The sequence below is a fragment of the Pantherophis guttatus genome, chromosome 4, assembly GCF_059756535.1.
Source record: "Pantherophis guttatus breed Tessera chromosome 4, ASM5975653v1, whole genome shotgun sequence".
In the NCBI taxonomy this organism is placed as follows: Eukaryota; Metazoa; Chordata; class Lepidosauria; order Squamata; family Colubridae; genus Pantherophis; species Pantherophis guttatus.
In genome coordinates this window covers 5022254-5037251 of record NC_142066.1, presented here as the reverse complement: position 1 = coordinate 5037251, position 14998 = coordinate 5022254, and the positions used below count along the sequence as shown (strand labels likewise).

The following is a 14998-nucleotide window of genomic DNA, read 5'->3' as shown; positions in this document are numbered from 1 at the left end:
TGTGGCTGTTACGTGGTCGTCCAATCTCTTCTTTAAAAGGAGGAAGGACGGAGGGGGAGGAGGGGAATAACAGAGTTGGAAGGGACCTCAGAAGGTCTTCTAGTCCAACCCGCTCCTGCTCAAGCAGGACACCCTAGTACCGTGATGGCGAACCGTGACATAGGTGGCACGCGGAGCCATATCTGTGGGCACGCGAGCTCAGTTTGCCGACTTATGGAAGTCGGGAAACGAGTTGTTTTCAGCCTCCGGGGGAGGGGCTTCCGGGGGGGGTGGGGAAGGCCATTTTAGCCCTCCCCAGGCTCCTAGAAAGCCTCTAGAGCATGGGGAGAGCAAAAAACAGGCCTTCCGGTCCCACCTGAAGTCAGCAAACGGGCTGTTTCCGGCCTCCGGAGGGCCTCTAGGGGGTTTGGGAAGGCTGTTTTCACCCTCCCCAGGCGCCTAGAAAGCCTCTGGAGCCTGAGGAAGGTGAAAAACGGGCCCACCGTGCCATTGTGTGCCAAAAGCGGGGAGAGCACAGGGGGGCACGTACTCATGCGCGGGGGGGGCAGGGCACATAGAATTATGAGTGTGGGCATGCGCGCAACCCCCCCACGCTCCCCACGCTTTTGACACGCAGCGGCAAAAAGGTTAGCCATCATTACCATTTCAGGATTGGAATTTCCACAATCCACAATTTTCTAGTTTGGCAATTCTCACCCTGGGCCCCGTTTAAAATGGATGGGCTTCCACTACCCAGAATTCCCTCCAGCCGAGGGGAATTCTGGGAGTCGGAGTCCACCCATCTTAAAAACTCAGCCCAGGGTGAGAATCGGACTTGCGTCTATCTTTTCTCCTAAATTCCCGTCGATATTTTTTTTTTCTCCCGCCCGCTGGCTTCCCTCTGGTTTTATCTCTCTTCCTAATCTCCTCCCCGCCCCCCCTTTTCTGGGTCACCTCCGATCTGCCCTATTTAAGCCGCTTATGGTGGTTGGTTTTATTTTATTTTATTTTATTATTATTTTTTGTCATTCCAACTGTGCAATCGGAGATTTGGGCACCGAGCCCAGCCCCGTTGGTGGGGTGTGAGCGGTTCCTTCTTGCAGGGGGGGGGGAATATAGATATCTACCCCCCCCTCCTCCTCCTCCTCCTCCTGTTTTCCTAAGCTTTGTCTCTCGTCTCTGACGTCCCCATTCGCTGACTCAGCACGGGAATAACTGGCTTTGACCTGATTAATAAAGTTTTGCTGATTTGCGGGTGGGGAGGCCTTGCCCAAGCATCCCCAGCCCAATCCAATCTCAGCCTCCCGCTCTTATCCGGGCCTCCCCCGCCTCTCCTGCCCCTGCTGAGAAGCTGGATATTAAAAGGGAAAAAAAGGAGCAAAACCAGTTTGCGCCTGATCTTTCCAGCCTAGGTTAAGATGTCCTAAAGTAGCCTCCAGCAGGATATTTTAACTGCCTCCCCCTTTCTGAAATACTTTTTAAGGTTCAGGCAGGGGCTGAGAAGGGCTCCCCCTCCCCACCAGCTCGCCCCCTGCTGCGAAAGAGGGGGTTTTATGGGATAGGATGGGACGGGGTAGGATAAAGGATAGAGTAGAATAGGAATAGGAATGGGAATGGGAATAGGAATAGGAATAGGAATAGGAATAGGAATAGGAATAGGAATAGGAATAGGAATAGGAATAGGAATAGGAGTAGAGTAGAGTAGATTAGAGTAGAGTAGAATTGCATTGCATTGCATTAGGATTAAGAATAGAGTGAAGTGGAGTGGAGTGGAGTGGAGTGGAATAGAATAGAATAGAAAATATGGACTGGAATGGAGTGGAGTGGAGTGGAATGGAATAGAATAGCATTAGGAATAAGAATAGAATAGAATGGAATGGAATGGAATGGAATAGAATAGAAAATATGGAATAGAAAAGACGGAATGGAATGGAATGGAATGCAGTAGAGTAGAGTAGAGTAGAGTAGAGTAGAGTAGAGTAGAGTAGAGTAGAGTAGAGTAGAGTAGAGTAGAGTAGAATAGAATAGAATAGAATATAGGAATAAAAATAGGAATAGAATAAAATAGAATAGAATAGAATAGAATAGAAAATATGGAATGGAATAGAATGAAATGGAATGGAATAGAATAGAATAGAAACTATGGAATGGAACAGAATAGAATAGAAAATATGGAATAGAAAATACGGAATGGAATGGAGTGGAGTGGAGCGGAGCGGAGCGGAGCAGAGTAGAGTAGAGTAGAGTAGAGTAGAATAGAGGAATAAAAATGGGAATAGGAATAGGAATAGGAATAGGAATAGGAATAGGAATAGGAATAGGAATAGGAATAGGAATAGAATAGAATAGAAAATATGGAATGGAATAGAATGGAATGGAATAGAATGGAATGGAATAGAATAGAATAGAAACTATGGAATGGAATGGAATGGAATGGAATGGAGTGGAGTGGAGTGGAGTGGAGTGGAGTGGAGTGGAATGGAATGGAATGGAATGGAATAGAATAGAATAGAATAGAATAGAATAGAATAGAATAGAATAGAATAGAATAGAATAGAATAGAAAATATGGAATGGAATAGAATGAAATGGAATGGAATAGAATAGAATAGAAACTATGGAATGGAACAGAATAGAATAGAAAATATGGAATAGAAAATACGGAATGGAATGGAGTGGAGTGGAGCGGAGCGGAGCGGAGCAGAGTAGAGTAGAGTAGAGTAGAGTAGAATAGAGGAATAAAAATGGGAATAGGAATAGGAATAGGAATAGGAATAGGAATAGGAATAGAATAGAATAGAAAATATGGAATGGAATAGAATGGAATGGAATAGAATGGAATGGAATAGAATAGAATAGAAACTATGGAATGGAATGGAATGGAATGGAGTGGAGTGGAGTGGAGTGGAGTGGAGTGGAATGGAATGGAATGGAATGGAATGGAATGGAATAGAATAGAATAGAATAGAATAGAATAGAATAGAATAGAATAGAAAATATGGAATGGAATGGAATGGAATGGAATGGAATGGAATGGCGCATACTTATGACAGTTGCAATGATCACCGATCACGTAATCCTCTTTTGCATCCTTCCCAGCTACTTCTCTAGCAAAGTCATTGGAAGAAGCCGGATTCACTTAATGACCGCGTGATTGATTTAAAAATTGCCGTGACTCACTTAACAATGGAAATTCTGGTCTCAATTGTGACGGTAAGCGGAGGAGTCCTTGTACGGGGTAAACTTGAAATGCCAGAGATCTCCAGTATCAAATTGCCCAAAAAGGGTAATTGGGGATGGATGGGATTGATTCGGCCTTCTCGGGGAGTCCTCAATTTATGACGACAATTGGGAGGGGAATCACAAAGGGTGATCATGTGACTCCGCAATGCTGCGACGGTCAGAAACCCAGACAGTCCTCGACTTACGATTCGTTTAGTGACCGTCGGAAGCTACAGCAGCGGCCGTGGAAAAAAAAGTGACTGTTTCTCACACTTATGACCGCTGCGGCATCCCCGCGGTCCCGTGCTCCAAATTCAGACACTTGGCAAGGGACTCATATTTATGACGGTTGAGGCGTCCCAGAGTCACACGATCCCCTTTTGCGACCGTCTCACGAGCAAAGTCCGCGGAGAAGCTGGATTCATTTAACTTAACAACTGCAGTGATGTTTGCCCCATCGTAAAATGGGGCAAAGCTCACTTAACAACGGCCTCGCTTAGCAACAGGAATTTCGGGCTCAGTTGCGGTCGTAAATCGAGGACTACATGTAACTGCAGCTAGCCAAGCGTCTAACTCTTGATCGTGTCCCTTTAAGGACACCGGAATGGTCATTAGTGCGAGAATCGGTCATAAATGCAAGAATTGGTCACAAGCCTTGTTTTTTTTCCCGCACCGTCGTAACTTCAAACAAGTGGCCGTACGTCGAGGACTACCTGTTTATCCTCTCGGCATTAGCTACCAATATCTTTTCCTCTCTTTCAAACAAAGCCAGCTATATTATTCCGTTTTCCATCTCTTTTTTTTCTGTTTTGATGGATGTCGGTTAGCCCTTTTAATCGCACAACACCCCTACGAGGTAGACCGGGGAATAGGAAAAAGGAAGGGAACACAAGGTCATTCAGCAGGTTGGAAGAGCCAACAACAACAGAACAAAACAAAACAAAAAAAAGGCAAATCAGCAACTTGGCCAAAGCCTCTGTCGGAAGGCAAAGCGACAAGGTTTGTACAAGCGAATTCCCTGCTAAAAAGCCCAAAGAGCTGAGCAAAATTGTGATTGGAATTCATTTGTGTTGGTGCATTAACCCTGTTTGAGCTGCCCTGTTTTGATGGGAGTTTGTTGGAATTGCATTCTTGGAACGCTTACGAAGGAGCCTAATTCAAACGCGAAACTTTGGTTTTATTTTTAGGGAAAGGCAAAAAGGAAAAAGGAAAATCAGTCAATCAATCTATCCATCTATCTATCATCTATCTATCTATGATCTATCTATCATCTATCTATCTATCTTATTTTATCTGTATCATCTATCATCTATCTATCTCTATCTATCTATCTCTTAGTTTATCTATCCATCTATATCTATCTCATCTATCTATCATTATCTATCTATCATCTATCTATCTTATTTTATCTATCTTTCTCTATCTCTATTTTATCTATCCATCTATCTCTATCTATCTCTATCTCTATCTATCTCTATCATCTATCTTATTTTATCTATCTATCATCTATCATCTATCTATCTCTATCTCTTATTTTATCTATCCATCTATCTATCTCTATCGATCTCTATCGATCTCTATCATCTATCTATCATCTATCTATCATCTATCTTATTTTATCTATCTATCATCTATCATCTATCTATCTTTATCTATCTCTATCTATCTCTTATTTTATCTATCTATATCTATCATCTCTCTATCATCTATCTATATCTATCTATCTATCTATCTATCTATCTATCTATCTATCTATCTATCTATCTATCTATCTATCTCTATCTATCTCTATCTCTTATTTTATCTATCTATCCATCTATCTATCTATATCTATCATCCATCTATTTATCTATCTATCTATCTATCTACCTATCATCTATCTCTCTAACTATATCTATCTATCTATCTATCTATCTATCTATCTATCTATCTATCTATCTATCTATCTATCTATCTATCTATCTATCTATATCATCTATCTATCTATCTATCTATCTATCTATCTATCTATCTATCTATCTATCTATCTATCTATCATCTACCTATCTACCACCTGTCTGTCCATCTATCTATCTATCTATCTATCTATCTATCTATCTATCTATCTATCTATCTATCTATCTATCATCTATCGTACAAGTAGTCCTCAACATATGACCACAATGGAGTTCAACATTTCCGCCGCTAAGCGAGACATTCGTTAAGTGCATTTTGCCACATTTTACGACCTTTCTCACCACCGTTCTTAAGTGAACCAGAGGGCAGAGGGCACCAGAGGGCAGGACAAAAAAAAAAAAAAAAAAAACAATGGATGGAAACTCATCAAGGAGAGAAGCAACCTGGATTTAAAGAGAAACTTCCTGACAGTGAAGACAATTAGCCAGTGGAACAGTTCGCCACCAGAAGTTGTAAGTGCTCCAACACTGGAGGTTTTTAAGAAGAGACTGGACAGTCACTTGTCTGAAACGGTATAGGGCCCTCCTGCTTGAGAAAGGGGGCTGGACTAGAAGACCTCCAAGATCCCTTCCAGATCTATTCTGATCAGGAATCACGGCAGTTGTTAAGTTAGGAACAGAGTTGTGAAGTCTGGTTTGACATGGCTTATCCGAAGGGCGCAAAAGGGGAACATGTAACCCTGGGACCTTGCAACCGACACAAATATGAATCAGTTGCCAAGCCTCCAAATGTCCATCCCCATGGGGGAATGATGCGATGGTCGTAAGTGTGAAAAACGGTCATAAGTCACATTTCTCGGTGCCATTGTAACTTTGAATGGTCACTAAAAGAACTATTGTAAGATGAGGACTAACTGTATTCATAAGCCATCCCTTTAAGTCAGTGGTGAAATGTAAAATTTGTTACTACCGGTTCTGTGGGCGTGGCTTGGTGTGTGTGTGGGGGTAATATGACTGAGTGGGCGTGGCCATCTTTTTTTTTTTTACTTTTAAAACCATTTTTTCTACAACCTCTTCGGCCGAAAAAATGCTTTTAAAAGTAAAAAAAAAAAAAGCCTCTGATGATCGCGCGGTTCAGCTGGGATCGTCAGAGGCTTTTAAAAGCATTTTTTTCTGCAACCTCTTCTGAGGTTGTAGAGTAAAAGCCTCTGACGATCCCAGCTGACTTGCCTGATCAGCAGAGGCTTTTTTTACTTTTAAAAACATATTTTCTATAACCTCTTCGGTCGAAGAGGTTGTTAAAAAAATGCTTTTAAAAGCCTCTGACGATCCCAGCTGACTTGCCTGATCGGCAGAGGCTTTTTTTCCTTTTAAAACCATTTTTTTCTATAACCTTTTCGGCCAAAGAGGTTGTAGAAAAAATGCTTTTAAAAGCCTCTGATGATCCCAGCTGAGCCGCGCGATCATCAGAGGCTTTTTTCTTTTTTTTTTTACTTTTAAAAGCATTTTTTTCAGCCAAAGAGGTTGTAGAAAAAATGCTTTTAAAAATTAAAAAAAAGCCTCTGATGATTGCGCGGCTTCAGCTGGACAATGAGGGGGAGGGCAGGGATTTTTGCTACCGATTCTCCGAACCGCTCACCTCCATCGCTACCGGATCGGGCGATTCGGTCCAAACCGGGAGCATTTCACCCCTGCTTTAAGTGTCTTAAAGGATACTGACGCTTCTTGACAATATCAGTTTTATAACCTTCTTTAAACTCCGGTTCTAATAATCTTGATTAGAATTCTTGAGGCCTACAGCAAGTTAACTGTAGATTTATTCACCCTGGGAAATAGTGCATATTTAAAGACTACGCCTAGAGCTAAATTCACTGCCTCTGATTAGAGAGCGATTATTCACCAGACTGAGTGCGAGACGGGGGGGATTAAATCCTCTTTACAGTCGGTTTCCCATGGAATTTTAAGCCAGGGAATTTATTATTTTATTTTATTTTTTAAAAAAGCCCAATGAGCTGAAAACGGCCTAGCAATCTTGTGTCTGAGCAGCCGTAGGAGGAATTATTACACAATACGTTCATTTAAGCATATAGAGAGGCTGCAAAACTCCTGACCACCAGTAGGGGGCAACAGAAAAAAAAATCAACTCTTGGCTGCCACCTGGTGGTCGCTCGAAGTTTTGCAACCCAGATCTGGTTGGTGGTTCACTCCCCATGTGGGTTTAGTTAGGAGAACCAGATCTGGTTTCAACTGGTTCATATTTCTGCCTTGTTGAACCCAGGTTTGTTGAATGAATTACCTTTGGCTGAACAAGTCACCCAACATACAGTAGCGGCCAAAATTGTGGAAACCTTTCAGGAAAAGTGTATTTTTGAGGTTGGATGGCTAATAAAACAATTTTTTTGGGGGGGGGAGTTTCAAGATAATCCTATTCCGCTGCTGGAATGGCATAGGAATAGGCCAGACCTTAACCCAATTGAAAATCAATGGAGCCGACGAAAGAAACTAGCTAGTCAGAAGCGACCCAGCAATAAAACCCAGTTAATAGAAGCCATCATTCGATCTTGGTTTCCCATTAGAACAGCTGCAGAACTAGAAGACTTGGTTCATTCCATGGGAAGATGTTGTAAGGCCATAATTTATTTTTATTTATTTTATTTTATTTTATTTCGAATTTATATACCGCACCTTCTCCCAAGGGACTCAGGGCGGTGTACAGCCAGAGAAAAACATACAATACAAACATTAAAAACAATTAAAAGAATATATATTAATCTGGCCACCGTTTAAAATGACAAACCAATTAAAAATTAAAAATGTAAAAATATGTTAAGCTATAATTCATGCTAAAGGTTACCCAACAAAGTATTAACTGACGTGGTAACCATTTTTGTATATCTGGTTTTTTCTATGGTGGTAATTTTCGTATATCGTATTTTATCTATGGTGGTAATTTTTGTAGATCTCATTTTTTTCTACGTGTTTCCCTTTTCTTCTTTATACTGTAACTGCTATTCTAATAGCAAATCCTCCCTAAAAGTTATCGCGTTGCATTCTTGATGAAATGATCTTTCCATTGATATATATATAATTTTATGGTACCACTCCCAAAATAAAGTGGTGTTATTAGCTAATTTTAGAAAAAAATAAGCTGACTTTGTATAAAATATACAAAAGTATGAAGGCTGTTGCTTAACACATTGTAAGCTGCCCTGAGTCTCCGGAGAAGGGCGGCATATAAAAATAAATAAATAAATAAATAAAAATACACTTTCCCCAAAAGGTTTCTACAATTTTGGCCGTTACTGTACAAGCTACAATGGTTCAGTTCCCACAACCAGCTAAAGCCATAAACGAGCAGCCGTTAAAAAAAGACACACCGCTCTGGGATCGTAGGTGTAACGCTACGTATCGCCGTCAGGTTTCGCTCGCTACTTACAAAGGCAGACCCCTGCGAGGAGACGCAGCCCGGTTTCTGGAGGCAGGCAGGTGGGGAAGATGGGTTGGAGGACGTAGTTGGCAAAAGTCAGCGCGATCACCGCCTGGTTGGTGGGGTAGATCACCAGCACCGCGATCCACAGTCGGAGGAACCTTGGGAGAAATGGAAGGGTTAAGAGGACCCTCAAGGCTTCTTGGTCCGTACCGGAGGTGGGTTTCATATAATTTTACCACCGGTTCGCCCCGGGCCAAAAATGTGAGCGCACGCCTTCCACGCACGCACGACTTGCACGGATGTGCGCGGCTTAGAAAACATGGCTAAATAGGACGACATAGCGTCGGCATGGGTGGGCGGGGCCGCCCGCAGGTCCTCACAATCGGTTCTCCCGAACCAGTCCGAACCGGTTGGATACCACCACTGGTCCTTACCTAAACCCCCATGTCTCTTTTCCTTAGCAAGATCTATTGAGAAGAACAGCAAGAATTCTGACAACTGAATGAGTTCCTTTCCAAACTAATGTACAGTATTTCCCCAGTATACTGAAGTGGCTGTTTCTTGAGCTTCTTTCTAACTGTCACCTGATGAATGGGGAAATAACAGAACAGAATAACAAGAGTTGGAAGGGACTTTGGAGGTCTTCTAGTCCAACCCCCTGCTTAGGCAGGAAACCCTACACCTCTTCAGACAAATGGTTATCCAATCTCTTCTTAAAAACTTCCAGTGTTGGAGGTGTTGTGGCTCCGTTGCCTGAGCCTGGGCTATCGACAGATGCAGACTCTGAGAGTGAGGGAGAGGAGTTGGCAAGGCCTCCCTCGCCAGGACCCTCCTCACTGGCAATGCCTCTGGAGGACACCGAAGGCCAAAGGATAGGCCCAGAGCCAAGCACGTCCCCGCAGCCACAGGTGGACAGCGATGAAGGAGATAAGTGCTGGCTGGACCCTCGCCAGAGGCGCAGGGAGAAGCGTGCGCAACAGAGGGGAAGGCGTGCCAGAGATTAGCTGAGTCACTGGACCACACCCCACAGGGTATAAACGTGGGTGTGGTGGCCGGTTCAGTTTGTGACGAGCAAAAACTAGAAATAATCCATGATCTCTGCGTTACTGGACTTCTGCCTGCCTTGTCGGACTGCATTTGGACTAATCCTTGCATTGTTGAAACTTTGCCTGCTTTATCGGAATGCTGGCAGTCTAATCTTTGTTTTGTGTGAGTAAAGTCTGAATTGGCAGCTAGCCACTGGGTTGCTGCCAGCTTTATCTTCAAAGATTTTGTCGTCTGGCTTATTAACTCCGGGCCGTCTGTGGGGATGCGTGTGTGGGATGGGGACAGAACAGGAGGATTTACAACTTCTGGAGGCAAGTTGTTCCACTGATTAATTCTTCTAACTGTCAAGAATTTTCTCCTTAGTTTTGCGTTGCTTCTCTCCTTGCTTAGTTTCCACCCGTTGCTTCTTGTCCTGCCCTCAGGTGCTTTGGAGAATAGTTTGACTCCCTCTTCTTTGTGGCAGCCCCCGAGATATTGGAAGACTGCTATCATGTCACCCCAATCCTTCTTTTCCTTAAACTAGACTTACCCAATTCCTGCAACCGTTGTTGTTTTTGTTGTTTGTCGTTTAATCAGCAGCGGTGGGATTCAAATTTTTTTACTACCGGTTTTGTGGGTGTGGCTTGGTGGGTGTGGCATGGCTTGGTGGGCGTGGCAAGGGAAGGATACTGTAAAATCTCCATTCCCACCCCACTCCAGGGGAAGGTTACTGCAAAATCCCCATTTCCTCCCGATCAGCTGGGATTCGGGAGGCAGAGAATAGATGGGGGCGGGGCCAGTCAGAGGTGGTATTTACTGGTTCTCTGAACTACTCAAAATTCCCGCTACCAGTTCTCCAGAACTGGTCAGAACCTGCGGAAACCCACCTCTGGTTTAGTGACCCCGTAATCCGTTGCGGGGTGAAGTCGGGGCAACTGAATGGAGCTGAGTGTTTACTGGCCGGATGCCTTTCCTGTCGCCGATGCAGAGTTTTTGCGGCAGATATATTCTCATTGTGCCCAGAGAGAGAAATATTAGAAGACTGCTATCATGTCACCCCGAGTCCTTCTTTTCCTTAAACTAGACATGCCCAGTTCCTGCAACCGTTCTTTGTCTGTTTTATCCTCCAGTCCCCTAATCATCTTTGTTGCTCTTCTCTGCACTCTTTCTAGAGTCTCCACATCTTTTTTTACATCGTGGCGACCAAAACTGGATGCAGGATTCCAAGGGCGGCCTTACCAAGCCTTTATAAAGCGGTATTAACACCTCACGCCATCTTGAATCGATCCCTCTGTTAATGCTGCCCAGGATGGTGTCGGCTCTTTCGTTTCAGCGGCTGTTTACACAATGGATTCTCCTGAAACCCTGAATTTCTGGATGCCCACCGTTGCAAAATGGCCACCCTGCTAAGCGCATCCGTTTCTTCTCTTCACCCAACTCGGTTCTCTAACCCCCAACCCCTGGCTGACAAGCCAAGTTCCTTATTCCCTCTTACCCAGCCAGTCCTCCGAAGATGTCCTTGACGTAGGAATAGTCTCCTCCGGATTTGGGGATGGTGACCCCCAGTTCTGCGTAGCACAGGGCCCCCACGGCGGTGATGAGGCCCGTGACGATCCACACGATCAACGCCAGCCCTACGGAGCCCGCATTCTCCAACACGCCCTTTGGCGATACAAAAATTCCGGATCCAATGATGTTACCTACAAGGGGGACAACAGGAGATCACAATGGAGGACGACGACGACGACGACAAGCAACAAACAACAAATTTTGGTGTAGCTCCTTCTAAGACTTTTTTCAAGTACGTGTTCCTTGCTTCCAGAAGTTGTGGGGGCTCCAACAACTGGAGGTTTTTAAGAGGAGACTGGACAAGGATTTGTCTGGAATGGAAGAGGTCTCAGTTAGAAAGAAGATCAAGAAACAGCCACTTCAGCCCCTTCCAACTCTGTTAATTAATCTGTTATTCTGGCTCTGGAGAGGGGTTGGCTGAGATTACGTTTCTCAGCCTGTTACTTTAAAGATGTGTGGACTTCGACTCCCAGAATTCCCCAGCCAGAACATCATCAAGATTTGAGAGACGCAAGGATGACCGGGGGAATTCTGGGAGTTGAAGTCCACACATCTTGAAAGCGGCCAAGTTTGAGAAATACTGCTTTAGATCAGTGGTGAAATCCACTTTTTTTTATTACCGATTCTGTGGGCGTGGTTTGGTGGGCGTGGTGTGGCTTGGTGGGCGTGGCAGGGGAAGGATACTGCAAAATCCCCATTCCCTCCCCACTCCTGAGGGAAGGATACTGCAAAATCCCCGTTCCTTCCCCACTCGTGGGGGAAGGATACTGCAAAATCCCCGTTCCCTCCCCGCTCCTGGGGGAAGGATATTGCAAAATCTCCATTCCCTCCCCACTCCGAGGGAAGGATATTGCAAAATCTCCATTCCCTCCCCACTCCAGGGGAAGGATACTGCAAAATCCCCATTCCCTCCCCACTCCTGGGGAAGGAGACTGCAAAATCCCCATTCCCTCCCCACTCCAGGGGAAGGATACTGCAAAATCCCCATTCCCTCCCCACTCCTGGGGAAGGATACTGCAAAATCCCCATTCCCTCCCCACTCCAGGGGAAGGAGACTGCAAAATCCCCATTCCCTCCCCGCTCCTGGGGAAGGAGACTGCAAAATCCCCATTCCCTCCCCACTCCAGGGGAAGAAGACTGCAAAATCCCCATTCCCTCCCCACTCCAGGGGAAGGAGACTGCAAAATCCCCATTCCCTCCCCACTCCAGGGGAAGAAGACTGCAAAATCCCCGTTCCCTCCCCACTCCTGGGGGAAGGATATTGCAAAATCCCCATTCCCTCCCCACTCCGGGGGGAAGGATACTGTAAAATCCCCATTCCCTCCCCACTCCTGGGGAAGGATACTGCAAAATCCCCATTCCCTCCCCACTCCTGGGGAAGGAGACTGCAAAATCCCCATTCCCTCCCCACTCCAGGGGAAGGAGACTGCAAAATCCCCATTCCCTCCCCACTCCTGGGGGAAGGATATTGCAAAATCCCCGTTCCCTCCCCACTCCTGGGGGAAGGATATTGCAAATTCTCCATTCCTACCCCATTCTGGGGCCAGCCAAAAGTGGTATTTGCCGGTTCTCCGAACTGCTCAAAATTTCCGCTACCGGTTCTCCAGAACCTGTCAGAACCTGCTGGATTTCACTCCTGCTTTAGATTAGCTATATGGGATACCTGCAACCAGTGGGGAAATGCTACCAGTTCGCACGAACAGATAGCAGCAGCGGCGCATGGTTCGGTGAACTGATAGCGACAGCGGCGCAACGCTCCACCCACCCGCCTGGATGTCGTTACTTCGTGGTTTTAACCAGGAAGTAACCTATTTTTGACCCTCTGCACATGCGCAGAAGGCTTTGGCCACGCGCAGAGGGATCAAAATCGCACGAATCGGTAGGGAAGGTAAGAAGATTTCACCCCGGCCTGCGACCCTTTCATTCTGAAGTCAGCGACCTCAGAAAAAAGTTAGTTCCCTAAATACAGGAAAAACTTCCTCAAAGACGACATTTAAGTTTACCTCAGCTTTTCTCCTGATAAAACTGTGGGCCTGACTCAGTGGTGAAATGTAACATTTGTTACTACCGGTTCTGTGGGCTGAAGAGGTTGTAAAAAAAATGCATTTAAAGCCTCTGACGATCCCAGCTGATCGGCAGAGGCTTTTTTTTCCTTTTAAAAACATTTTTTCTATAACCTCTTCGGCCGAAGAGGTTGTAGAAAAAATGCTTTTAAAAGCCTCTGATGATCCCAGCTGAGCCGCGCGATCATCAGAGGCTTTTTTTTTTTTTACTTTTAAAAGCATTTTTTTCGGCCAAAGAGGTTGTAGAAAAAAAATGCTTTTAAAGCCTCTGACGATCCCAGCTGATCGGCAGAGGCTTTTTTTTCCTTTTAAAAACATTTTTTCTATAACCTCTTCGGCCGAAGAGGTTGTAGAAAAAATGCTTTTAAAAGCCTCTGATGATCCCAGCTGAGCCGCGCGATCATCAGAGGCTTTTTTTTTTTTTTTACTTTTAAAAGCATTTTTTTCGGCCAAAGAGGTTGTAGAAAAAAAATGCTTTTAAAATTTTTTTAAAAAGCCTCTGATGATCGCGCGGCTCAGCTGGGCAATGGGGGGGGGGCAGGGATTTTTGCTACCGGTTCTCTGAACCACCCGTTTCCATTGCTACCGGATCGGGCGATCCGGTCCAAACCGGGAGCATTTCACCCCTGGCCTGGTTCCTGTTAAAAATCCAGAAATATTCACCCTTTTGCATTACGACATATCTTGAAGGAGATACTGCCAACTTGGTTACGTAATCTTAAAACACACCGGGTGAATTTTTTTATGCTTTGCCTGCATGTGTCCCAAATATAATAATCGCCCACAAACCTACGTGCAATTGTACAGATGATGGGTTGTAGAGTATACGGTAAAGAGCAGAAAGGCGATCTGCCTTCGAGAACGATTTTGCATGGATACCTGGATGTAAAGATACTGTGTACATCCTTCGCAATGCTTTTGAAAGTTGACTAAGGAATCGCACCTTGAAAACAATAGGATTTCCTGGCTAAGCAAACTCGCTGAAGTTTTTCTCGCGTGTAAAAATAAAACAAAACAATAATAGGTTTTTTTAACCACCTGGGTAATTCTAAAAAAAATAATAATAATCAGGTTTATCGAAGGGACCGAATTAAAATCCAGCTCTCTTCTTAAGCAAAAGCAGATTTTTTTTTTGTTTTTTTTTTCCCCCCCTGAGGCTGTGCCAAGATTTCAGTTTGGAATCGGATGAGTTCCAGATCTTGCCACTTCGTTGGAAATCAAATCGGGTCGATTTTATCCACCGAAAAAGGAAGAACTGAGCAAAGAAGGGTAGGGAAACGATCGCCCGGTTTTCCCAAGGCGATTCCCCAATGCAAATGTTATGTACCAAGCTCTTGGCGTCTTATCAGCCCTTCCATCTGGAAAGATGAAGGATGCAGGTTGCGCAACGGGGTGGTTTGTTTTTCAAGCCAGGGATGACTGCTTTGATATAAAGAAACGTCCCTACATATGTATATGAAGGAAAAGGAGAAGGAGAAAGAGGAAGAGGAGGAGGAGGAGAAAGTAGAAGACAAAGAAGAAGGAGGAGGAGGAGGAGGAAGAGAGGGAGGAGGAGAGGAGAGGAGGAAGAGGATGGAGGAGGAGGAGGAGGAGGAGGAGGAGGAGAAGAAGAAGAAGAAGAAGAAGAAGAAGAGGAAGAAGAAGAAGAAGAAGAAGAAGAAGAAGAAGAAGAAGAAGAAGAAGAAGAAGAAGAAGAAGAAGAAGAAGAAGAAGAAGAAGAAGAAGAAGAAGGGGAAGGGGAAGGGGATGGGAGAGGAGAGGACAGGAGGAAGAAGAAGAGGGAAGGGGAGGGGAGAGGAGAGGAGGAAGAGGATG

General features: G+C 44.7%; 1 protein-coding gene across 1 annotated transcript in view; it reads right to left on the bottom strand.

Moving 5' to 3' along the window:
- SLC7A8 (solute carrier family 7 member 8) overlaps positions 1–14998 on the bottom strand; it is a 42516-nt gene that overhangs the window by 23365 nt on the left and 4153 nt on the right. Inside the window, exons 2-3 of the mRNA XM_060684796.2 lie at positions 11047–11251; positions 8532–8683 (exon numbers count right to left, since the gene is read on the bottom strand). Coding sequence (XP_060540779.2) covers positions 8532–8683; positions 11047–11251 — 357 coding nt within the window. The remainder of the gene's footprint in view (positions 1–8531; positions 8684–11046; positions 11252–14998) is intronic.